Source organism: Protopterus annectens, chromosome 1.part1 (assembly GCF_019279795.1).
Source record: "Protopterus annectens isolate FY-2018-M chromosome 1.part1, PAN1.0, whole genome shotgun sequence".
Classification (NCBI taxonomy): Eukaryota; Metazoa; Chordata; order Ceratodontiformes; family Protopteridae; genus Protopterus; species Protopterus annectens.
The window spans coordinates 1,037,418,810-1,037,445,885 of NC_056726.1; the positions used below are offsets into that span (position 1 = coordinate 1,037,418,810).

Consider the following 27,076-nt stretch of genomic DNA (forward strand, 5'->3'; position numbering starts at 1 on the left):
AGCACCTTTTGATTTAATTACAGCATTCAGTCTTCCTGGCTACACACCTGCCATCAATTAAAGAGTCTCTGATTAACACCAAATAAAGTTCAGCTGTCCTAGTAGGATTTTCCTGACATTTATTCAGTTGTCTGCTACAGCAAAAGCCATGGTTCGCAGAGAGCTTACAAAGTATCAAGGAGATCTCATTGTGGAGAGGTATCAGTCAGGAGAAGGGTACAAAAAAATTTCCACAGCATTGGATGTACCATGGAACACAATGAAGACAGTCATCAAAAAGTGGAGAAAATATGGGACAACAGTGACGTTGCAAAGAACTGGACGTCTCTCTAAAATTGATGAAAAGACAAGATGAAAACTGGTCAATGAGGCTGCGAAGAGACCTACAGCAACAGTGAAGGCACTGCAGGAATTTCTGGCAAATACTGGTTGTGTACTACATGTGACAGCAATCTCCCGTATTCTCCATATGTCTGGACTATGGAAGTAGTCAAAGTAGTGCTTTGTTTGATGGTATCTTATTTCATTATCTAGGAATATGCTGTGTTAGGAATGTATCCCTGCAGTGAGTTTTGTTTATGCTTTGGTCTAGATTTAGGTCCCTAGTGTGGGTGTTTGAGGAGACAGTGGTTTTGCAAAGAAATAGGAGGTCAAATAGTATTGTATCTTTCATGGCTAGAAATGCTAGATACAGGTCAACTCAGAGCAGCTGGTTGGCTACTGGGTATAACAGAGCCGTGCTAATCTTTTGGGATAGTTGGAGGATTTAAGATATTGAATTTTCTTGTTAGAAATCTCTGGGGCCTTCCACTTCGAGTGACATACTTGGATTTGTACACACAAGAGGGGCACTCTATTCAATGATGTACCCAATAAGGGAAGAATACAGGAGTAATATGCCTTCTATGGTTCTTAAAGATACCTTCTTGGTGATTAACTGGGCCATACAGAAGGATTTTCTGTCTATGGTGGAAACATGATGATGGCTGAATGACAGAGTTGTTCATTTAAGTATCCAAGTCTTTTATGGCCATTTCTGTCTGAAGAGAAGCATGATTTAAAACATATGTGGAGGGTACAGCATTTTTGCCATACCATATGCTCCTTTTTTTGTTTTTAACTTGAGTGTTTTCAGTACACCAGGCATGTGCATACTCCAGTCCTTCATAGAGCAGTTTAGTATCAGTGGATGATGAGATAACACAGCTTGCAGTCATCAGCAAAGTTCGTCAGCCACACTTCTGGGAAATTTGCTTGGATGTCAGCAAACTAAATGGCAGACAGGTGATGGCCTAGCATGGATCCCTGTTGCATGCTACTCATTATATTTTTATAGTCAGAGAGTATACTGGCAACTTTCCCAACCTGGAATCCTTTGGATAGCTAATTTTGCAATCCAGTGGATAATATAGGGGTTGACTTTAAGTCTGTCTAATTTTTCAATAATTTCAGCTGGGAGAATAGTACAAAATGTCCTGGCCAAGTCAAGATATGCAGTGCACACAGACTGACCAATGTCCATCGATGTTGTAACTATTCTAAGGAAGCTTAGTAGTTCCAGGAAGGATGATCTGTCTGTTACAAAACCAAACCTAGTGGCGGTCTAGTTTATTTACGTTGTCTATTTCTGCATTAATAAAAGTTCTGCTGTGATAGGTTCCATGGCTTTGATATAAGTCTGGTGAGGATGTTGGGCCTATAATTAGCTGGATCTGTAGAGATAACAGCATCAGTTCTAAATACTCTCAGACAATCAGGCTGTAAGTATCTTTAGCCTTTGTTTTGTTTGCTTTGTAAAAGCAGAATACAGAATATGTTGTTGCAAAAGAAAATGATAATTTTGCATTCATCTCTTCAAGGAAATTAACAGATGAAGGTAATTTCCAAAAAAGGCATTGGCAGTAACTGGAAATGGAGTCTACTTCACAAATTCTGATTACAGTCCTAAGTCTGTTTGCTTCTATTCAGCTGTGCACTTCAGGTGAGACATATTAAGTATTTTTTTTTTACAGTGCTGTTTGTCATTCCTGTAAAAAGAGCCGTAATATCATTTTCTGCATTTCATTTTGTGAGAAAAAACTTTTCCTTGTAAAGATTAATATTCAAATATTTCTAAGCCTTCAGAATTTTCATTTATTCTTCTTGGTTACCAATGTTTTTTTGAGCATGTTGTCCAGCTTGTTTTCATTTCATTATCCAGAAATATCTATATAGAAAAAAACGTGCACAGTTAGTGATTCCTAGCTGGTACGAGAGGGAGAAATGCTTCTAAAGTACTGCCTTTACTGCAGACACCAAAGTATAATTACATATGCAGTACAAAACATAACCTGGATTAATATACAAACACTGTGCAAGGGAGTTTGGCTAAGAAAATAATTAATTATTTCTTCCCTCAGATTCAGAGAGTTCCACACCACTCGTTAATTGCCAAGCTGTTGTTGATTGCTTATATGAGCATATTATGCAGTGATCCAACCCATTTTAGCTTAACTTGTCCAAAAACTACCAAGTTTCTCAGTGTTGGATAAGGAAGGCAGGACTGAAGGTGCTCCTACATGAAGTTTATGGAAGAGGACAGACGGATATCTGCTACTACAGCAGATGTTGCTTTGGCTCTTTTACAGCTACACAGCTAAATAAAACTACATGACTGGAGCAGCCTTCTGTTATCAAGCAAAAGAAAAATGACACCTTATCTACCTCAAGTAAATCATTTCTTAATAAGTATGAACATTTCTTCTGTTATGAAAAGCTAGTTACGAAAATAAAATTGCCAAAGATTCCAAAGACAACCACAAGGCATTCTATAGTTATGTCAAGAATCTAAATGTCAATGCTCAGATCTGCTCTGAGCTACAACAGAATGGCATTAAATATACTGATCCAAAGGATATTGCCAATATCCTGGCAGATTGATTTAGTGCCAACTTCACCCCCTTCTCACCCCCTAAAGGGCCCATCTCAATACCAAAAGATTGCCAAATTCCGGTAATCACGGCCACACAGATAGAAACCGCAGTCTCCAAAGCTAAGAATACAGCATCCATGGGACCAGATGACATCCCAGGCTGTGTACTACATGAACTACAAAATGAACTGGCACCCCACCTAAATGTCATGTTTAATCATAGCCTCACCTCAGGCTTCATGTCCACTGAGTGGCGCACAGCTACATTTATCCCACTCCACAAGGGGGTATCCGCCTTGGATCCTGGGAACTACCGTCCCATCAGTCTGACAAGCCTGATCTGCAAGGCCATGGAACACATTATCATGGAACTTATAAACAAAGACATTGGCAACCTTCAAACACTGGACCCCACCCAGTTTGGGTTTGTGAAGGGCCGATCCTGTCTCCTGAATCTAATTGACTTCTTTGAATCAGTCTCCAGAGCTGTGGATGAGGGTAAGGCGGTCCACACCGCCTATCTGGACCTCACCAAGGCCTTTGACACCATCCCCCACTCTGGAATCATAGATAAACTTACTAAGCTGGGCATAAATCCCTACGTCACTCGATAGGTTGCCAACTGGCTTACTGACAGAACCCAGACTGTAAAAGTAGCCGACTCCAAATCCAGATCCAGACAAGTGACAAGTGGAGTACCTCAGGTTACAGTCCTGGGACCACTCTTGTTTGGCATCTACTTCTCTGAAGTACAGGCCAGCACTAAGGGACTCTGGCTAACAAAGTTTGCAGATGACTGCAAACTGGGAGCCATTATTGAATCCACAAATGATGTGGATATTGTACAAAAAGGCCTTACAGAAACAGATGCCTGGTGCCAGAGCCATGGGCTCAAGCTTAATTCCAAGAAATGTATAGTTATCCCCTTTGGAAAAAAACATGTACCTATGAATTACCACATAGGTGGCAGTACACTAAACATCGAAAGTGTGATGAGAGACTTAGGGACACAGGTGGACAGTGGTCTCACTTTCAATAACCACATCGCCACAACAGTCAAGAAATCCTTCTATGTGGCACACCTCATCACTAAGGGCTTTTCATCCAGAAAAAAAGAATCATTGTCCCACTGTACTCATCCCTCGTTAGACCCATTATAGAGTATAATGCCCCGTTTGGTATGTACCTCACAAGACATCTGCAACAGCTGGAAAGGCCACAGAAATACCTCACTAAAAGAATCACAGGCCTAAAGCAGATGCCATATGCTGACCATCTAAAAAAACTCCAGCTATACTCTGTGGCATATCGTCTACTCAGAGGCAATCTCTGCTTAACATACAAGGCCATGTCAAACCCTGAGCTGTTGGGCATGCTCCACTTAAAGAAATCCCAATCCCTCAGAGCCACATGCTCCAGGGATCTTAACCTTGTCATCACAATGAACAAAACATGCTGGAGGGATAGGTTCCTGACCCATAGACTCCCCATACTCTGGAATAGACTGCCCATACATGTCAAGCAGAGCACCTCCTTGGCCCTCTTCAAAAGGAACCTTGATGATTGGATTGGAGATAGGAAATTCACCCCGGGGATCATGTCAGTCACCCTGCTAGACAGGGGTCCAGAGAAGTAAATATTGTGGGACGAAATATCCAGGGAATTGTTATGGCTAGGCTTGTATAGGCCCTAGTGCCGATAGCCTAGTACCAACCTATGAACCTATGCTAACAGGGGGATCAGCCAAGTTAAATCAAGATTTAGAAATTACCGGTATGTCAGGTTTCTCTATAGAAATCCAGCCATCTTAGGGTTTGAGCAAGTTATTAATGTCTCTGTTTGCTGATTCCTCCAAAGCATACATCTTTGCAGTTAAGAGATGCTGAGGCAATGAGTACTCAGGGATTATAAAGAGAGAATAAAGACATGAGGAACAGGGTGGAAGGATGTGGTTAGAATGTGTCAAAAAGAAAATTCCAGAAGATGAAAGGTTGTGGAATCAGGGCTGATTTCTGAGTCAATAGGCACAGACATAGATGAGCTGCCTATTAGAGAAGTGTATCATGTCTGAATCTTTTAGAAACCGTAAACACTGCATGTGAAGAATTGAGTTTCTTTCCTCAATCTGACTAGAGACTTAGTCTGGAGGGATTAAATCAAAGTCTTTATTATCAGTATGAAAGAAATAAAAAGATGCATGCATGGTTTTGGTGAGAAGGGAAAGGAAGCTTATAGGCAGGAGTTATTTGTAAATGGAAGTGGAAGTTGTTCTAAAAAGAGTGTTGGAATATTTGATAGATTTTAGGAAGAGGAGGATTAAATCAGAGGATTAATAATTAGTAGTAATACCAGCAAAGATGGCAAAGGACACTTGAGTAGCAAAACTATTCTAAGAAAAAATTGACTTACAGTGTGTGGACATAAACTGTCAGACTTGGAGAAAGGGGTGAGGTGTCCAGAAACAAGAAGAATGTCACCATTGTTGGGTGGTAGATGGCTTTATTGCAGGCACTGCAACACAAAATCATAGTCTTGTCAATTGGACTTTCCATATTTCTCCTTCCCAATGAGGATGTCTACTAGCTCCATAGAAGGTTTATTTGGAGATCAATTTACCATGTAGAAAGATCATCATGCCTCCTCTGCAGATGGACAATGACCTCCCTCTTGTTTTTCTCATCTCTTATCAACTGGCATGACCTGACATCTCTCTCCATTGGAGTCGCTGTGTAGTCAAATGCCTTGATACCACTGACTTGAACTGATTAAAGAAATAATGGGTGTAGAGAAAAAAAAATTCATCTTAACCAAAAAATTCTTGGAACCTTCTGCTGGAGAAACCAGCACTCTTTGAGTTTTCCAACTCATCTGTTTAACGGTTAGCAGTGTATTAGCAAAGCGGCTTATAATACATCCTTATACAAACTTGGAGGTAGGCATCCTCTGTTTAAATGTCACATAATGTGTTGCTAAGATCTCCCTTACATTGATAGAAAACTAGTTTTGTTTGTTCCCCACCACTGCCCTTACAGCTTAGATGGACACACCTCTAGACAGACCTCATTATCGGCTCATTAACATATCTCTGAATCACTTTTATTTAACACTAGCCCTGTCAGACCTAAGAGTGGTGGTGTTTTTTTTGTCAGACAATGCATCCCTTTTCTAGCTAGGATCATAAATATTTTTACTTCTTGCTGTAGAAGGCCTCAGTTATGATGTCTTAACTGGAATTACCAAGTAAAAGGTATGCAACTACAGCATCCCTTCCCTTTGTCACACTGTACATACTAGTGTCCTTTCCAGTCTAGAGCAAACTAGAACCACATAAACATGATTTCTTAATTCTTTGATATAATGTAAAGTACAGAAGGGGCAGTATGCGCTGGAGATAACCACAGAATATTCAGGAAAGAAATCACCTTAATCATTGTAAAACTCCCTGGATATGTCAAATGGAGGGAATCCCATTTTCAGTACATTTTCCCAATGTAACAATTAATGCTTAGTAATTTGCCCTTATTTTCTGAACAGGAGTAAAATACAAATGAAACACCTGTTACATGACAAGACCACAAAAAAAAAACAAAAAAAAACAACTTTAAATATTTCAGCACTTCCACACAATAAATCCTGTAGAACTTCATCAGAAAATACAGAAGACATTAAAACATGTGTTAAAATACCAGCATCAGAACAGTCACATGTACCTATTGCCACATGTAGTGTATGACGAATAAATTAAAAAATCAACAATAATAATACAAAAATATTGAAAGACTAAGTTATTACTTCATTTTATGTCTGGAAGAGATTTTAGATAACATTTAATATTCACGGTTTTGTACAAACCTGTGAAAATACCAGAATTTAAAATGAATTGCCATTTGAACTCTTTTACCTCTAGGGTGTTGTTTAAATCCTCTCATTTTGTTTATATCGGTATACACCTGGGCTAGTCATTTCACCATTAGTGGTAATGTTGGCAATATATTCACAAAGACTCTTAACAGGCCCATTTTTCATGAAGGTATTTTTTTGCAATGGTTTTAAATTGATTGGGATGTTCAAGAGATCTTATATGTAGTGGTAGGCTTTTCCAGGCCTTGGAAGGGTTAAAGCTGTAGACTAGGTGACCCATTTTGGTCCTTGGTTTGTAGATTTTTAGTAGGCCTTGTTCGGAACTGCGGAGTAATCTAGTCGGTAGGTAATGAGAAATTAGAGATGAGATAGTTGGACAGAAAGATGTTTTTTGTAGAGAATGGAATGAATAATCTGAAACTGATAATACCAAAGCAGGTTAGGTAATTCTAGCCAATTTAGTTCTTTTAGTGAGAGACAATGATGGGATTTGTAAGAAGTTTGGACAGCAAATCTGGCAATCCTGTTATACGTTGTTTCTAACATGTTTAGTAGTCCATTACTGAGGCTGGTGAGAATTTGGGAGCTATAAAATAAAGTGGGTAAGAGGTAGGCATTTGAAAGGGTTAATTTTGCTGTTTTGGTAAGATATTTTTTGTTTCTATAGAGATGACCTAGCTTGAGATGTGTTTTTTGGATACAATTATTGACGTGTAAATCAAAGGTTAGTCTATCATCAGTAGTAACACCTAAAAGTTTTGTACTGGTGTCCACCTGTATTTGAGTATTATTTTGTGACAGTATGGAGAAGGAAGACTTTATATGGTTAAGGTTTTTAGGGAGAAAGATGAGTAATTTGGTTTTCTTTGGATTAATGATAAGTTGGTTTTCAGGTAGTCAGTTTTCTACAGAGTTAAAAGAGGACTGTGTGTCTAATTTTAGTTGAGTTGGTGATTCGGCAATAGTGATAAGTGTAGAATCATCTGCATATTGTATCAGTGAGGATCCAGGTCAGGAAGAGTAGAGAAGGTTGGTAAAGATGTTAAAAAGAAGTGGCCCAAAGATGGAGCCTTGTGGAACACCCATTTTCATAAGGCTGGTATGCAAACTGTCAGTGTGTACATAATTGTTTGTAAATGTAGGTTTTCTGAACAGGAGTCCTGTAAGTATACTATCCACTTTGTCACAATCAGTCAACCATCTAGAGTGGTCATTAAAAATAGGAAGGAAGACATTGTAGTGGACAACCAGCCCTGCTCTGAACTGAAGACTGTCCTTGCCTCTGACAGCTTGGACAGAGAATTCCTTAACTCAAGACTGAAACTATATAATTGTCCATGTAAAACAAATTCCTCATTAACACAGACATTGTCCACATGAGATAACATGGAGAGATCAGAACAATTTAAATGTCCCACAATTACAGTAACTAGAAGAGGGAGAGGGACACCCCTATCTACTAACTTTGCATAACAGAGAAGATAAAAACACAGACTGGTATGCAGAAGCTTCATCCCCTCAAAAGACATAAACCCCATCAAGAAGTGTAAGATTTTAAATGGATATCACTGATATAAAGTGTTAAATCATGTGGAAAAATCTAGAAAAAGCATACCTCCTCTGTAACTGGCATTTTATTATAACTTGGCATGAGAGTCAGTAAATATCTGACATAGTCTGGAATACTCTTTATGTTCATAGCCTGTTCTGCATCAGGCTTGTCAGCCCTGACTGCAGAGACTTTACCCAGGCCACCAGAATGTTCACTTGTTTCTTTATTTTACAGCTACAGAAATAAAAGCAGTAAGTACCCAGTTGTTCTGCATCATTCATGGTTTAGTGAGTCGAGCAGTCCATGCTGGGACCACTCCTATTCAGTATACCCTTGTCTGATTTCCAGGCTGATGTCAAGGGTCTTTGGCTGTTTCCTGACAACTTTAAATTTGACACTGTCATTAACTTCCCAGCTAGTGCCAATACCTTGCAAGTCAAGAGCAAGACCTAAAATTCAATGTAAAAATTTCAGCATAGTTCTCTTTGGGAAGTGGGCACAACTTTAAATTTAGAAAAAAGCAGAACCAAATTCCAGGCTCCATAATTACTGTACAAGAGTGAAGAAAACAAGCCAGCTATTGTGAAACAATGGAACTGCCTTGAAGTTGTGCCAACACTTCAAAAACCTCTGTGTGGGAGGCGCAAGCATTTTCGGGAGACATACATTTTGGAATTTTCAGCCAAAAGATTGACTTGTGTAGTGTCTGTAAAATAATTCTATAAACTATAGTGCTGTGAGTTACTTTATAATTCCTGATGCTAATTTGAAAAGATTAGTGGCTCTGAAGTATAAGCTTTGTCATACACAGAATAAGTTCTCCTCTAATACTACTACTACTACTTCTACTAATAATAATAATAATAATATAGGCAGTGATTTTTCAAAGGCTTTTAACTTTTACACTGTGTCATATGCTGAGTGCAATGTCTGGCCTCAGCACGTGTGACTCAACACATAAATATTAGGGTTTTCATAACACTGAAGTGGATGTTTCCTAAAACTAAATAAAAAATGGTATCGTCTGCTGACACTGTTACCTGATTTTTTTTACCACTGATCAGAGGAAACAGGAATTTTATCTTCATATGACAAAAGTAGTTTTATTTTTTTCTGATGTTGCACCAAAAGATAGACTCATTAGAAAGTCCTTTATGGATGTTATGCAGAGCCTCCCGACTCACAGAAAAGGAGGCACTCAAATATGTGTCTCACTAAGAGAAAAAGCAACTTAAAGTGTTATAGGAAAAGCGTTGAGATGATACAAGACAAAGATCGAGTTGTCACTTCAGAAAATCAAGATACAGAAAAATTACCAGACTGGGGGCCAGGTACATTCACATGTCTGTTAGAGTACATGCTAACTCCATAAAGTGAAAAGTCTCAAAATGTAGTAATAAAAATATTAACTTTTGTAATACATGAGAAACAGTGACATGCTGGCAGAGAACTAATATTAACTAATAGAGACATGGTAGAATATTGATGCATACATTACGTGTAAATGTATTTTTTTGTTTTATAAAAAGGTGGCTATAAGAAATATCTGGTACAGCTTTAAGAAACAGTTGATGCTCTTGGTACTGCATGTCACATGATCTCTCATGTGATTGCTGTCAGTCACAGATAATATCTCATAGACGGTGATAACACATCCACAGTCTCTTGTCTTTATTCATAAGCAGCAAAATTAAAATTTTAAGAGTTATGGTTCCAAATATTGTATCATTGTCATGTGCAGCTACCCAGTAAAGAAAGGAGTGATAAAAAACAAACACATACACACACGCACACACGCACACACACGCACACACACACACACGCACACGCGCACACGCGCACACACACACAGACACACACACACACACAAATATTTATATTCATATACAGAGGGGGGCTTTTACATGTTAAGTATGAAATACTCAGACATAATTTGACATAGCATTTTTGCACCAAACTTGAAAATTACATTACAACCAATTATTTGTTGATGTAGTGGACTGAGGAAATGTGAACACAGCATTAAATACTTACATGTTGCTTATTACCATTTCAGGTAACATAACGATAAGACTAGCGGATGGCTTCAGGTGTAGTGGGAGACTGGAGATTTACAGTGGCTCAAACTGGAAGTCTGTTTGCAGTACAAACCTGAACATGAACCATGCAAGAGTAGCTTGCAGACAACTATCCTGTGGTGTTCCAGTGTCTATATACACTCGGGCATATTTTGGTGCCAGTGATGGTGAGAATGTGGCCTTAAACCTTCAGTGCAACAGGACGGAATCTGCTCTTTCAGACTGCTCTCCATCTGATCCACAAATTCAGACATGTTCTCAGGCTGAGAGCATTAACCTGGAATGCTCAGGTAGGAGTTTTAATATTGTTCCATTTAGTGTATATTTCAGCTTCGTAGTCATAATTATAGATGTTAAGATTTTAAATTTTTTTGGATTTTATCAACATAGGCTAGAAGTCAAAGAAGGTTGCTTTCTTGCTGTTTTCGCGTTGAAAGATCTCATCTGCATTTTATGTAGATTACAATATGTTGAAGATGCAGAACTACAGCTGGAATAATCCTGCAGTGTGCATAACTTGTCAGTTTGCTTTGTGATAACTGAATTTGCAATTACCTCCTACACCATGCCTTCATGTTTTCATTTCAGTTCTGTTTTTAGTTCATAGGTTCATAGGTAGATACTAGGCTATCTGCCCTAGGGCATTTATAAGCCTAGCCATAGTGTATTTGGCTTTCACCTCCCTATTAGATTAGCCTACTGTACCTCTGTATAGTAGGTCACAGAAGGTAGCCCTTTAAGATTAGTTTACTGTGCCTCTGTCAAGCAGGGACACAGAAGAGACCCCAGGGGTGAATTTGCAATTTCCCATCCATGCGTCCAGATTTCACTTGAAGAGGGTCAGCGAGGGACTTTGTCTAACATGAATTGGGATTCTATTCCAGAGTGAGGGGAGCCTCTGGGAAATTAATCTGTCCCTCCAGCATGTCCTATTTATTTTTGTGCTGAGGTTTAAGTCCCTGGAGCGTGTAGCTCTAAAGGGATTTGGATTTTTTGAGGTGGAGCATGTCCATTAATTCTGGCTTAGACATGGCTTTGTACGTCAGGCATAGATCGCCTCTGAGTAGGCGGTAAGCAACTGAGTAGAGCTGGAGTTTCTTTAGTCGAGCTGCATAGGACATCTGTTTGAGGCCCATGATCCTCTTGGTGAGGTACTTTTGGGGTCTCTCCAGTTGCTGCAGGTGTCGGGTAAGGTACATCCCAAAAGGGGCATTGTATTCAATTATGGGCCTGATGAGTGATGAGTAGAGGGGCACAATTACCTCTCTTGATCTAGATGCGAACCCTTTCGTGATAAGGTGGGCTATATAGAAGGTCTTTCTAACCACTTTGGCAACGTGATTGTCAAAGGAGAGATTACTATCTACGTGGGTCCCCAAATCCGTAATTACTTCCTCCATACTTAATGGATTGCCACCTATGTGCTAATTTGTGGGCACTTTGCTTTTCCCAAAGGGGGTGACTAGGCACTTTTTAGCATTTAGCTTGAGGCCGTGGCTCTGGCACCAAGCATCCGTCTCTGTGAGTTTTAACTTGCAGATGGAGTTATACATAATTTTAGTACAACAAGAGCAGATTTTGCTGCTTCTAATGTAGCTGGGTGTCTTTTAGACAATATTAAAGCTTGATTACCTTTATCTCAGTTTCCTTTTCTGCAGAGCAGCAGGGAGTCAGAGTTCAGTGCCAGATACCAGAGTATCCCGGGCAGGGTGATAATTAATGAGATTCTATGGTAAAGGATATCAAATAACATGTGTCCTTCTACACTCAGGGAAGGTGGATGTATATGCCCTGAGGATCAGTTTGCTCTATTGAAATATCAGTATGTTTAAGAGTTCTGGGCTGGCTCTGATGATTATGGCACATTGTTCAATTTACCTCTTAATGAGAAGACTTGCTTAACCTCTTGAGACTTTCTCAGGTTACCTTCTGTGTGTAAAAATGCTTTACTGGCAAATGTTCCCTCCCCAGTGGGAGATGAGTATTTGAATGACGATTACATCTTCTATTTTGTAACCAGTTCTTGCTACACATATCATATAGGATGAGTTCCCTCATCTCAATAAACTACAGATTGGCTGGAAGTCAGTTTAATTTAATTTTTAAATGTTAAGTAAATATGGCTGTGGCAGACTCTTTAGGTACTGCATTAATAAATCATTTTGAACTAGAAATAACCGTGGGCTTGTCAATGTGCCTCTTTCAGTAACTGCAAATACAAGAGGGTCTTTTCATGTCAGAGCTGTTATGTAATGGAATGCTCTCCTAGTAAGAATTAGAAAAGGCTGAAATACTTGGATCTTTTAAAAGCAGCTTTGATGAATGGCTTAGATTGAAGGTACAGGTCCCCTTACAAGAACAAAGGGGACATCCTCAACTGTGGGCAGTATAGAGACATCATACTCCTATCACACTGCATGAAAATTCTAGAGAGGGTAATTGATAAACAGATGCACAGGGTAGTAGAATGTATGATGGGAGATGAGTAGTTTGGTTTTAGATCAGGATGTCGCACAAATGACCCGATGTTTGCAGTGAGACAGGTACTTGAGAAAAAGCTAGAGATGAGGAGACAGTCCAACTGGGCATTCCTAGACTTAGAGAAAGCATATGACAAGGTTCCAAGAAAGCTGATCTGGGCAGTACTGCAGTGGATTGAAGTCCCAGAAGTCCCAGAAACACTGATAGAATTAGTGCAAGCTATGTACAAGGACTCAATGACTGAAGTACGAACAGCATTCGGCCTCACAGAGGGGGGTTCCTAGTGGGAGAGGTTGTACACCAGGGTTCACCTCTAAGCCCACTGCTGTTCAAACTCGTGATGGACTACATTAGCAAACAGGTCAAAGGGGACAGATCAACAAAGTTGCTGTATGCAGATGATGTGGCATTACAGGCAGACTCTGAGCAAGAACTTCAGTAAAGGATAGGATAATGGAATACAAAAACTAACGGCACATGGGATGAAACTAAGCACAAATAAGACAGTGGTACTGCCAGCAAATTGGGGAAATCAGAAGAAGCTGAGAATAGAGATAGAAGGGAAGATAGTGGAACAGGTAAACAACTTCAGGTATCTGGGAGGGGTGGCTGAGGAGAAGGGAAGTCTGAATGAAGAGGTCAATGCTAGAATTAAAGAGGCTGCAGCCAACTGGCATAGAGTATCAGGTGTAGTCTATGATAGAAGATTGCCAAAGAAGCTGAAAAGTAAGGTGTACAAGACAGTGGTGCGACCAGTACTACTGTATGGTACAGAAACCTGGGTAGTAAAGGCTGAACAGTTGAAGAAGCTACAGGTGATGGAAATGAAGTGCCTAAGAAGGGTGGTAGGATGCACACTGTGGGACACACAAAGAAATGAGGACATAAGAGCAGAAGCTAAAGTAGCTCCAATTGCAGAAAAGTTTAAAGAGAACAGATTACAGTGGTTTGGACACATGCAGAAAAGCAGAAGACAATCTGGTGAGGAAGATTTGGGACAGATAGGAAGAATGTAAGAGGAAGTGAGGATGCCCAGCAAAGAGGTAGATGGATTGTGTGAAGGAAGATCTGTGCGAGTCAGGCATGAGAGTTGAAGAAGGCAGGAGTGTGGCACTGAACTGGGAGAGTTGGAGACAGTTAACATGATAGCCCCACCCCATGTAGAAAAAATGGGAAAAAGGGGGCTGATGATGATGATGTACAGGTCCCCTTAATGATACATGAAAAACTCACTGAAGGCCTTTAATAATCCCGAGATTGATTATTGTACATACTGAACATGGAACATAAAAGTACACACAAGTATAATTCAACAATCAATTCAGCAGGTGCAACATAGTCATCCATACCATCCAGTAGGACTGAACACTGATCACTTATGTCAAAGGAAAAAACTTCAAAGACCAATACACATAAGGTTCAGTTAAGGCACATTTAATAACTTGCTGCAAGGAGACAAAAAATATGCAAATACAGGATGTTGTCTAACTACTAACAGGAAGTATGCTTATTCTTATACTATTTTACAAGACATGGCCTTCTAAGGCTGACGTAATCAAACACAACTTTCAGTATTGTTTTACAACAGATGTTACTCAGATTTTCTGCTGACATAACTAGATTTGTGAGAAACCTTTGAGAAAAACAACCTGGCCTTCATGGCCACTAACCCATTACAGGCTTCTATTGTACAGTGTTACATTTCAAGGTACTTTTCTAACTCAGATACAAGCAAATGCTGATTGCAGTTCATATTTTCAAGCAGGCTTTGTCCTAATTATCTGTAACTTCTGCAGCTGTGTATTTTCTCACAGCACAAGCGGAACTTCTTGTCTAAGTTTCATACAAGTAGTATTGTTCTATTCATTATTTTCCTAACATAAGCAGAAATCATCTGCTTCTCAGTAAATTTCCAGAGCATAAGCAATAGCTGAGCATATTTCATAACAATTCAAGGTTAGAAAGCTTCTGCAATTCATACAGATTTATACAGTGTGTAGAATAAATGTGTTAACCCTTTTTCAAGCTTTAAATACACTAAGCATATTACTAATAAATACACTAATACATATTTTTCTGACATTTCCCCCCATTAATACTTTTGTTCTACTCTCAAAATAAGCATAAACAGTTTGTTTTCTTCTCCTAACCTCTTCCCACTCAGGATTTGCAGTTAAGAGAGTCATTCAGTTTAAACTTATGAAAGCATTTTCAGTCTTTTAACAGTTCTTCAAACTCAGTACTTTGATATAATGTTTCAGAAACTGACATGTCTATAAAGTCTTTAATCAGTCTTTTCATGCAGAGGATGCCACAGCAAACACATACTCCTAATAGGAGCATTCCTACACAAATGGCAATTAGGATGTTCATTAGGATGTTACCCCACCCCCCAAACCATTTCTGGAAAAAGTCTGTCAATGGGTTTGGTCCTGGTTTGGTCATGGCTGACACTTGCTGAATTACCTCAAGATGATTGTCTATGTCGTGTTTATGGTCAGGAATATACGAACAGCATTCTTCTTGGATTAAAGCGCAAACACCACCTCTCGCCGCTAGGGTGAAGTCGAGAGCCATGTGGTTTTGAAGCACTACAGTTCTCATGGCATTCAGTTCATCAGTCACCAATTTGAGGGCGGAAAAAGTTGCATTGCTCATTACTTCGAGGAGTTTAGACAGTTTTCTCAGCTCCCAGATCAATTTATTCGCTCCATATGCTGGTAATATGCCTGCCCACGATATAACACTATCACTCAAGTCCATGTGTGTCAGTCCTTTGCCTATAGATTGATAGTTTTTCCAATGCGCATCAATTTGCCCCACTGGATTCACAGGTTTCTTGATGACTTCCCGACTTCCTGGACATTTTTCCCTGAGGCAAAACTGCAGTGTGTCGTATGGCTGGGACCAGGTAGCCCAAAAAACAACTGCTGGACCAATTCTCAGGTAACCATTTGTATGCCTTCCTACCACACACAAAATAACAGTTGTCTACTTTAGTAGTAACTTTGCTATGAATATATACTCGCCCTACATGAAACATTTTTCTATCAATTATAGACAGTTGTTTGTAAAGAACAGAATTATGTTTTACTTCATCAATTGTTTTGTGCATCAATTCAAGAAATGAATCATAGTTTGTATTAAAATAAGAACCTGCATTGTTAGCTTTAGTGTAACATTTATAAGGAATAGTCACATTGCAATTGCTCCAACCCACCTGAACAGTATCATTTTTATAAAAACACAGAGTTCCCTTTTGTGGAACAGACAAGTGCAATGCTATTTTATCTTGTGATGTAATGGTTAAGGTATCATGAATCAATTTTTCCCAGGTCTCATTGACCCCCTAGGGGAACTGCAGTCATTAATAACCCCCCCCCCCCCGTATGCTGTCAGCAAAGCTGTGCAAATCCAGCAATTCGAAACATTGAAAGTCTCAGCATACACATATTTAATTGCCTGGTAAGTGTTAAAGTTTGGATGCCAGTCTATGAGTAACGCTTCACGTTTATTCAGTTCAGTTTGTGTGGCTGGAAAAAGGAATGGCCACAACAAAAAGATTATTGTCACTAGTACAGTTAACAGGATAATTATGCAATACTTCTGAGGAAATGGTTGTTCTGCATTCCTGTTTGTTCTAGATTCTATCTTTTTTGCTCTTGGCATGTGACAAGATTTTTGTCCAGTTCAAAGTTCTTAACCAACTTGCAGTGCATCAGGTGGATCCACGAGGCACGCTCTGCAATCTTGACTGCAGTGGGTATTGACAAAGTACTTGCTATGGACCCTCCCACTTTGGTGATGTCCAATTCTTCCTTCTCACTGTCTTCACCCAGATCCAGGCACCAGGATCCACTGCCAGTTCTGATGGTCTGGTTTGTTCTGTATCTGAAACAGAATTTAACTGCAACAAATGTTTAGAATTCAACATTTTTTCATATAATCAGCTAGGGTGTAGTCTGCCTCTTGGTCTGATAGCATGAGAGGTTTCCACTGGGGCGTATAATATGTCCTCCCAAATAATATCTCAAAGGGAGTCAATCCTTTTGCAGTCGGAACAGTTCTCATGCTCAACAGTGCCAAAGGCAAGCAGTACTGCCAGTTCTTTCCTGTCTTAGCTATCGGTTTTCTCAACTTACTCTTCAGTGTCCCATTGTGCCTCTCAACTAACCCTGCAGATTGCGGATGATATGCACAATGGTTTTTTAAAGAAATACAAACATGCTTACTCAACTGCTGTATGATCTGGTTTACAAAATGAGTACCATTGTCACTGTAGATTTTTTCCGGTATGCCAAATCTAGGAATGATTTCTTTAACAAGTGCTTTTGCTACTGTAGCTGCATCTGGATTCTTGGTTGGAAAAGCTTCCACCCACTTGGAAAACATATCCACAATGACAAGCAAATACTTTTTATTTTCACATTTGTTCAATTCTATGAAATCCATGCAAATAGTTTGAAACGGATATGGTGGTGTAGGGAAACTCCCTTGCTTGGGCTTTAACGCCCCTTGTGCATGATGTTTGTTACAAACGTGACACATTAAACAAAATTATTTAGAGTAGTTTGTAAATCCGTACGTTGTAAACACCTGATTTACTAGCTGTACCATCCCACCTGTTGAGACATGGCACTGCCCATGGCTCAACAAAGCTGCATATCTAAACAAATTAGATGGCAATATCGGTTTCCCCTCTTTAGAGATGTACAGCCCCTTTTCGAGAATTGCTCCTCGTTTCACCCATCTTCGTTTTTCAACTTGCATAGTAAGCATCTGCATTGTTTTTAACATTTCTAAGTCTAAAATCTCAGAGGGTTGTAATTCCTCATACAAAAGAAATACTTCTGAAGCTGCCTGTTTTGCAGCTGTATCAGCTCTCACATTACCTTTTAAAATCCTATCCTGTTGCCTGGTATGAGCTGTGCATTTACAAATAGCTACTTTCTGAGGTAACTGAATAGATTCTAAAAGATCTAAGATAAACTGTGCATGATTGATTGGTTTGCCAGTAGATGTTATCATTCCTCGTTTTTTCCACTGTTGCACAAAAATATGTACAGTAGAAAAAGCGTACTGGCTGTCAGTAAAAATGTTCACACATTTACCCTTTGCTAAGGTACATGCCCGTGTCAAGGCAATCAATTCTGCTGCCTGTGCAGATAAATTGTGCGGTAAAGATTTCGCTTCTATAATGTCAGTATCAGAAACTACTGCATATCCTACTAGGTTCTGTCCTGCAGGACCCCTTTTGCATGAGCCATCCACGTAGTATGTCACCTCGGAATCATCCAAGGGAACATCCGTAAGATCTTTTCTAGGCAGTGTGTTTTGCTCAATCACCTGCAGGCAGCTGTGTGGTGTGCCATCTGCAGGGGTTGGGAGCAAGGTAGAAGGGTTCAAAGTCGTACATCGTTCAATTGTCATATGAGTTTGGCTCAACAATATAGTCATACAGGAAAGATGCCTAGCATGGGAAAGATATGCTACCTTCTCTTGCAGTAAAATAATCGCGACTGCATGAGGCACTCTCAATGTGAGAGGGTGGAACAAAGCTACTGAGGCCGAAGCCTGTACTGCCATTGCAGCTGCAACTACTGCTTGTACACAGTGGGGTAAAGACTGTGCCACTGGGTCTAGTTGTGATGAATAATAAGCAATAGGGCGTTGCCTGTCCCCATGTTGCTGTGTTAGTACTGATGTCATATAACCTTGCTTACAATCTGCAGTTTGGAAAAAAACATTTATGATAGTTTGGTAATCCTAAAACTAATGAGGACGCTATTAACTGTTTCAGTTTGCAGAAAGCAAATTCTGCTTCTGGTGTCCATTGTAACAAATCCTGTGCTGCCATAAGCTTTTTGTATATCAGGTTAGTCAGCGGTGCAGATTCCAAGTTGTAGTTTGGAATCCAGCTCCGGCAAAAATTAGTCGTACCCAGGAAGGACATCATTTCCTTCTTGGTAGTGGGTTTTGGTACTTGTAAAATCGCTACTTTTCTGTCCTCATCTAATGTCCTACCCTCTTTGGATATTACATATCCTAGGTATTTAACTTGTTTTTTCCAAAGCTCCAGTTTATTTTTGTTTACTTTGTGTCCTTCAGTGGCTAAAAATTGTAATAGCGCTATGATATCTTCTTTACAATCTTGCTGGGTGGGGGCCGCCAGCAGGATATCATCAACATAAAGTAAAATCTGACTTCCTCTTGGTGGGGTAAATCCCGCCAAGTTGCTTGCCATTTCTTGTGAGAATATTGTCAGACTTTCACAATATCCCTGTGGTAGTCGCGTATATGTATACTTTTTCCCCTGAAATGTGAACGCAAACCAATATTGGCTATCGGGGTGCATCGGTATTGAAAAGAACGCATTACTGATATGTATCACAGAAAAATATTTCTGTTGAGGTTTTAAATCATTCAACAGGGTGTGTGGGTCTGGCACCGTAGGTGCCCTTGGTATTACTGCATCATTTACAGCTTGTAAATATTGGACCATACGCCACTCTCCGTTCGCTTTCTTAACAGGAAATAAGGGTGTGTTACATGGTGAATCAGGAGATTCTACCAGCACCCCTTCCTTAAGTAAAGCTGCTATAATAGGTTTGATTCCTACCTCTGCATCTTTTCTTAAGGGATACTGTCTTTTTTGTGGTATAAATGCTGACTTTGGCGTGATAGTAACTGGCCCTGCTGTACGAATAAGTCCTACATCTGATGTTCCTGTTGACCAGAAAGTTTCTGGTATATTCTGTAAGGCATTCTCTTCCTCCTTTAATAGGAGTGCTAATCAGCTGTCCTCGCTAAACTGCAAGTGCACGGCTGGGTGGGTCTGAGTTATCCAATTCAACTTCTGTATTTGTATTCCCTGTCCTGACAGTTCTAACTCTATCTGCTTTTCCCATTTCATGACTTTGTCTCCTAAGTCTACCCATTTTACATTCCTGTTGTTAGTTAAGTTAACATGTGGTGATCAATTAGATTTATAGAGTGCAAAGAACTCCTGGGGCAATGAACAGCTGGCTACACTGTTCCCTTCTGTGTCCCAGTACAGATTACTTAATATCAATCTGTTTGCACGGTTTTTAAATAATTCTTGCTCATATTCCTTATCAGTTCCGGTGTGTTACAATAATACAGAGTACAATGCAACAAATGTTGTTTATCAATGTCAAGGGAGGGGAACTTGTCGATGGCTACGTTCATCAACTCTTTAGTCACTGCCCCTGGACCGGTCGTAACCAAGTCCTGGCTGTACCAATAAAACATTTCACCCTCCGATTGCACTGCAAAGGTATCAATTTGTCGCTGTGCTTCCATACCCTGCATAGTTGGAACTACTGCTATACCAAATAGCTGCATGAGGTCTCCGCCCAAGAGGTTTACTGGGCATTTTGCAGAAACAACAATTTTACTTTTCTGGGTCAATCCTGAAACAGGATCAGTTATTGCAATATTGTGGGAGAGGGGCTCCCGATACAGCTGTCCATTAGCTGCTTTCACTAGTATGTAATTAGGTGACTCTGAATTTTCTGGCAGTTTGGAGGGATGTATCAGGGTCCGTGATGCCCCTGAGTCACACAAAAATTTAACTTCCCTCCCTTCTACCAGGAATGTAACTTCTGGTTTTGTGTCTGCTAAATAGAGCTCTAAGCTCAGCAGAGCTAAATCCAATATTTCATTTTCTTCACTATCCGTAACTTCCTGCACTTCCTCTATTTCTTCTGTTACATCCTCTACTCCCTCTATCACATTCTCATTTGTCATTTCTCTGCTATCCCCTTCTAGTGATTCTTGACTATCATATAGTCAGTCCTCACCCTCCTTGTCTTCCGTGGTTGCCTTCTTGTTTTTCTTGCAATCCCTTGCCAAATGTCCCTTTTTACCGCATTTGAAACATTCACCCCTCTTCTTTCGCCCTTCAAAGTCCTCTGATTGCTGATCAGATTGTTTGTTTCCCTGGGCATTTTTTCTGCCCTTTTTCCTGGACTGTACTACATAAACTTCTGCGCCATCTTCTACAGAAAATACTTGGGCTTTTTTTTTCTTTTTGCTATTAAAATGCCTTTCAGCATGTCTAGCATATTCAAGCAATGATTGTAACCTGCTTGTGCGATGATCTACCATGTGTTTTGTAATAAAACTGCTTATCGGTGCAATACTGCCCTTCAAAAATGCATTCTTCAACTGCTGCTCATATGGGGAATCTTGTTTTTGATCTTCAGGAAACTGCATTCCACAGTGGTTATTAAAACATTCTAACAGTCTGGCATAATATATGTTGACAGTTTCACCTTCTTGTTGGATGCATTGATTAATGCAAGTCCAGTCTGCCCTAGGCTTCCATTTCTCAGAGATGCGGTCTGTAAGACCTTTTACTCTGTTGTCTAGCTCTGCGCTGCTATGTGGGAGGGCTTGAGCGCAGCGTCACGGGGATTCCAGTCGCCACTAATCATGTGCCAATCTGGTCCCACAATTTGTCTGACTACTTTTTCTATCTCTTCTCCGTTTAAATTATAACTTAGCCTCATTCCTTGCAAATCTTCTAAGAACTTTCTAAAATTAACTTTTGGATGGGGAATTCCCTCAGTGGCTTTCCGGATATCTTCCGGAGTCCAGGGTCTATACACTAGAATAGTTGAGTTCTGACCTTCTTGCCTTGCCTGAGGATTAGGCACTTCTATGAGTGGGCATATTTCTTCTTCACTCATAGATCGTGAATCTCTGCCCATTTGATATAATTCAATGTCCCATTTTGAGTTACCTGCCCGTGTTCGAGACCTGGTCTCGATAGGATCTCTAATAAACAGTTTTGCTTTTGTAGTATCTCTATTTTCAGTGACAGCAGGATATCGTGGGGGTGGTCTAACTGGTTCACTTGCTTTATATCCCGGTAAGGGAGGAGGAGGGGCCGATGCTATTACTAAGTTATTGTCCTCCTTATCTAAAAACATTGTTTTTGAATTATTGCTTTTTTGTTCCCTACGATTTGCTTCCTCAATCCACCTGTGTGCCTGAGGAATCCCTAATTGGCGGTGCTTTTTTACCTGACCTTTGGAATCGGTTTTAAGCTGTTTGACAAGTTTGATAAGCGAGGATTTTTCTAATTTACCATCAAATTCATACTTATAACTCATTTTGAGTAGTATTTAATATTATCAGCATGCTGTGACTGCATATATTTTGCGTCTTCAGTTAACGGTGGATCTTGGGGTCTTTTTGTGCAATTATTACCCATTTTGTTCTACCCTTTTAATCGTTACGTAACTCCTTATTTTTACTTGGTACCACGGATGTTTTTATAGTCTCTTCAGAATGACTGCCTACCTGCTCTGTTTCCCTGATCTATGACAAGACGGTAATTTTTTCTGTCCCTGACCTGTAATAATAATACAGTCCTGACAAAAAATTATACAAATCTAGTCCCTGATCTAAAACAGAAGGAAAAAGGTAGATTCACCTTACCTGAGCCTTCGTGATTGATCACCTGGTTCGTGAAAACCCATCCTTCAGTCACAGATCAGAAAGTGGCTGGCCTCTTTTGTATGACAATTCAGTCGGAGGGCTTTTCAAATAAGAAGAACTGATGTAGTTTCTTCCATGTACGGTTTCAAGCCACCTGGCCTGTCTGATCCGAGGCGAAGTGAGGGTTTCCGGTCCGAAGGACCAATCTGTCAAAGGAAAAAACTTCAAAGACCAATACACGTAAGGTTCAGTTAAGGCACATTTAATAACTTGCTGCAAGGAGACAAAAAACATGCAAATACAGGATTTTGTCTAACTACTAACAGGAAGTATGCTTATTCTTATAATATTTTACAAGACATGGCCTTCTAAGGCTGATGTAATCAAACACAACTTTCAGTATTGTTTTACAACAGATGTTACTCAGATTTTCTGCTGACATGACTAGATTTGTGAGAAACTTTTGAGAAAAACAACCTGGCCTTCGTGGCCACTAACCCGTTACAGGCTTCTATTGTACAGTGTTACATTTCAAGGTACTTTTCTAACTCAGATACAAGCAAATGCTGATTGCAGTTCATATTTTCAAGCAGGCTTTGTCCTAATTATCTGTAACTTCTACAGCTGTGTATTTTCTCACAGCACAAGCGGAACTTCTTGTCTAAGTTTCATACAAGTAGTATTGTTCTATTCATTATTTTCCTAACATAAGCAGAAATCATCTGCTTCTCAGTAAATTTCCAGAGCATAAGCAATAGCTGTGCATATTTCATAACAATTCAATGTTAGAAAGCTTCTGCAATTCGTACAGATTTATGCAGTGTGAAGTAGAATAAATGTGTTAACCCTTTTTCAAGCTTTAAATACACTAAGCATATTACTAATACATACACTAATACATATTTTTCTGACAACTTACATTGCTGTGTCTTTGGCCTAGCAGCCCTTGACTCTTTCTCTCCACCCTCTCTCTTAATTACAGTGTTTTCTAGTGCTCCTTGTCCATGGTAATCACTTTGCAAACAAATGACTACTTCAAAGATTCATAAATACATAAGTAAGTTTTGGATAGCTGCCCTTGTGCGCCATTTTAAGCCTAGCCAGTTCCCACTTGGTCATAGATTGGGCTTAACCATCCTATGGTCTATAATTACTCATTACTCTAATGATAATACCTGTGATCACACCATACATAATTTGGAGAAAACCAATGGATGAGATAAAGCACTTAGGACCTGCCTATGTCCATTAGTAGTGCGGTGGGGAGTCCTGGGGTAAATTTTCTGTTTCCCATCTATAGATCTAAGTTACAGTTTAATATGGACAGGGATGAGCTTTATTTTATGTGGATGGGAAGTCTGTTCCAGAGCAGTGGTATTCTCTGTGAGATATACTGTCCTTACAAAATGTCCTGTTGATGTTGCAGAAGAGATTTAGATCCCTAGACCGAGTATTTTTGATGCCGCTTGACTTGCTTATGTGCAGTAAATCCATCAGTAGTAGGAAGGATGCCTTGTATGCCACCCACAGGTCACCTCTTAGCAGTCTGTAGGATACTGAGTATAGTGATAGTGCTTTGAGTCGGTCCATGTAAGACATTGTTTAGGCCTTGTATATTTTTGGTAAGGTATTTCAGCTGACTTTCCTGTTGTTGCATGTGTCTGGATAGATGCATGCCAAACAGGAGTGTTCTACTCAAGGACTGGCCCAATGAGGGCTAAGTAAAGGGAGACAATGACATCCCCAAATTTAGACACAACCCCTTTACTTATAAGCTGTGCAATACTGAATTATTTTCCTACAACAATGAATAAGTTGATCAAAAGTTAGGTCAGTGTCCACATAAGTGCCCAAGTTCCAAATAACTAACAGAAAACAGGTAATCCAAAGGGCTGGCGTAAAGTCTGGTATCCCATCCGTGACCCAGAGGGTGATAGGACTAACACGAAACAGACTACAAAGGATAAGCCCAGATAAAATCACTTTAGCTAACAGATCTAGGAGACTCTCTCTCTCTAATACCTTCCCTCTGTGAGGAATAAAGATACCTTTTTGAAGTTTCCAGTAGTTTATTCAGTTAAGTAGGTAGATAGATGAATGGTCTTGTTCTAATACATTAGATTATACAGGTCAGTTATTTAAAGGTGGTTACAGACAATGGTGGGAGGGTCCATGGGAGCTGATGGAGAAAAATCTGGGAGATGGAAAAAAAAGGAGCCATTCCCATAGTTTAGAGGTTGGTCCCTTATTTGAATATTCTTGTAAGACCCATGAGGGTTTACCAGTTCAGCAACTTGTGGAACCTCATTCTTAGTTGATAGGTTTTATTTTTAACTTCTAACAAACAAAACATAACAACACAGTATGAACTACAACTGTAGACCTGTATTTAAGAAAATATTTTCATCTAATCTTCATCAGGTCCATACAGTAGGGTAGTTTACACTTTGAACATTAAGAATGCCTGCTTTTATGAGGCTATCACCAGACTTTATTAGTCTGTTTTGTAACACATGCAGATTGAGAGGCTGTGTCTGCATCAGTGGACCTCATATTCATTGCAGCCAAGTATGAAAGCTGTATTACAGACCTTTTTCCAGTCTATCACATGCAATATGAGGGGCTGTGCCCCCTTTTACGGGTCTCATTATCCCCTGACATATAATATGAAAGGCTAATATTCTCCTGTATAGCAACAAAGGTTTACAGTGCCTGCTTATAAATGGCTCATATACATGATTAATATGACCAGGCCGCATTCTTCTTCCTCTTGATGAAAACAGACCTTTTTATATGCAGAAGAGGTAGTCACTTAAAGCTACACTAGGTGGTCCCCATTTTTGAACAGTATATGCATCCAGAGAAATAACATACAGTGTAAAACAAGTCACAGTGCTCATTTTTTTACAGAGCTCATGGATGTGCATAAGCAGGAGGAAACAAGTAAAAAGAATGCAAAGTTTGATACCTCAAAACCTTTTGTGTAGGCTTTCTGTGCCCACGGTATACAAATCCAGCATTGGTAAACTGCAGGAATATGCAAACACTTTTTAATAAAGATAAGAATCTCAGCCCTTCTTTGAGAATAGGCAAATTGTGACTATAGTATCTGGCGTAAAACATTTGCCAAATGAGATATGCGGAAAACAATACAGAAATGGAAACAGATGATCTGCTGTGGCGACCCCTAATGGGAACAGCTGAAAGAAGAGAGAGAGTGTAAAGAATATAGCAGTGTGCAATGCTGTCCTGGAACAAGAATTATCATTGTTAGCAGATTACAGAAATGTTGTTAAATGCAGGCCCAGTGGCTACAGTATCTATACCTGGTTGCTGTGGGGTAGCTGCAGTGAGATGTGGCATGCTCTTGGTCCCAGAGGATGGTTTTATAGTACTTCAATCTGGGGTCTCCACTGTCAAGACTCTTCCTGAATCTAGGAGTTGCTGAGGGCTCTTCTGTTCAGATTCTTCCTCTGCCCAGGTTCCAGGTAGTAAAGTTAGTGCCAAAGAGGGCTAGATATCTCTGTACTTAAGGACTTATTATCCAGGGCAAAGGAAGCTATCATTCCTATGCAGATATGCCCCCTTTGGCATGTAATAAGTTCAGACACATTGATGATTTGAAGGGATCTAGAGATTTGTATTAAATAAATACTGGTCTAAAGTCCTCTGACTACCAGGAAAGACGTGAAGCCCACCTATCCTTATACTCAGTATCTTACATACTCTTATGGGGGATTTATTTTTGGCTTTCCTTACCATTAGGGTCTCAACACTCCTTCATCTCTTCCATCTCTGTAAAACTAGTACCTTAACAAATACCAGAGCTAAGAACATGAATCTTCACAAACTTATAAACAAAACTTGTTGGAGGGACAGATTTATTACCTAACATTTGCTTCATTTCCACAGCAAATGGGTCCTACAAACCAAGCAAAGCAACACATTTGCATCCTTCATTTGTAACCTTTATGACTGGGTTGCTGTCTTCAGATTCATTCCTGATAAAATGAAGGTGGGCATTGCCAAGATGCTGAGGATTTCTGGACTCACTTACCATGTAATTCCTATGATCATGTTGTTGTTGTTGTTGGTCTTTCAGCTTTCCCTGGTTAGGGGTCACCACAGTGGAACTCTGGTCCGCTAATGATTGGCAGTAGCTTTTTATGGTGCCGAGGTGCCAGCCCGACACCCAACTGTCAACAAAGGCACACCCATTCACACATGTCTTTTGAATGTCACTCAACCATGGCGAGGACATGCAGACTCCACACAGAAGGCACTCCAGCCAAGAATCGAACAGGAGAACCTCTTGCTGTGAGGCAACAACGCTACTGCTGCACCATCATATGATCCTATAACATCTCTCTCCTGAAGACTAAATAACCATCTCAATGACTTTATTGCTTACTATGTTCTGCATCATGGCTGTTTTGTCACAGTAGGGGTGGAGGGCCCCTTTGTGCTTTATGTAATAAGTACTATACATAGCTAACACAACTCAAGTAATAGAAATGTGGTATGTCACCTATAGATTGTCTAGGGGTGATGTATGCCTGTTTACAAGATATCTGCATACCCCACACTTATGAAGTTCCTGCAGAAAAACAAGGTCTAAAGACCTGAATTATGTCTGCCATATTGTACATGACTCCAGGTTACCTGCATCTTGTACTGCAGTAAATGCACATGCTGCTGTATTGTACATGACTCCAGGTTACTTGC

At 39.9% G+C, this 27,076-nt stretch overlaps 1 protein-coding gene across 2 annotated transcripts in view; it reads left to right on the top strand.

The window, feature by feature from the left end:
- The window catches only part of LOC122808819 (deleted in malignant brain tumors 1 protein-like), a 612,008-nt gene that overhangs the window by 52,900 nt on the left and 532,032 nt on the right, over positions 1 to 27,076 (top strand). For both annotated transcript variants that reach the window (XM_044079898.1, XM_044079889.1), the window contains exons 2-3: positions 1,860 to 1,981; positions 10,381 to 10,692. In XM_044079898.1, the coding sequence (XP_043935833.1) occupies positions 1,912 to 1,981; positions 10,381 to 10,692 (382 nt within the window). In that variant the 5' untranslated portion in view covers positions 1,860 to 1,911. The remainder of the gene's footprint in view (positions 1 to 1,859; positions 1,982 to 10,380; positions 10,693 to 27,076) is intronic.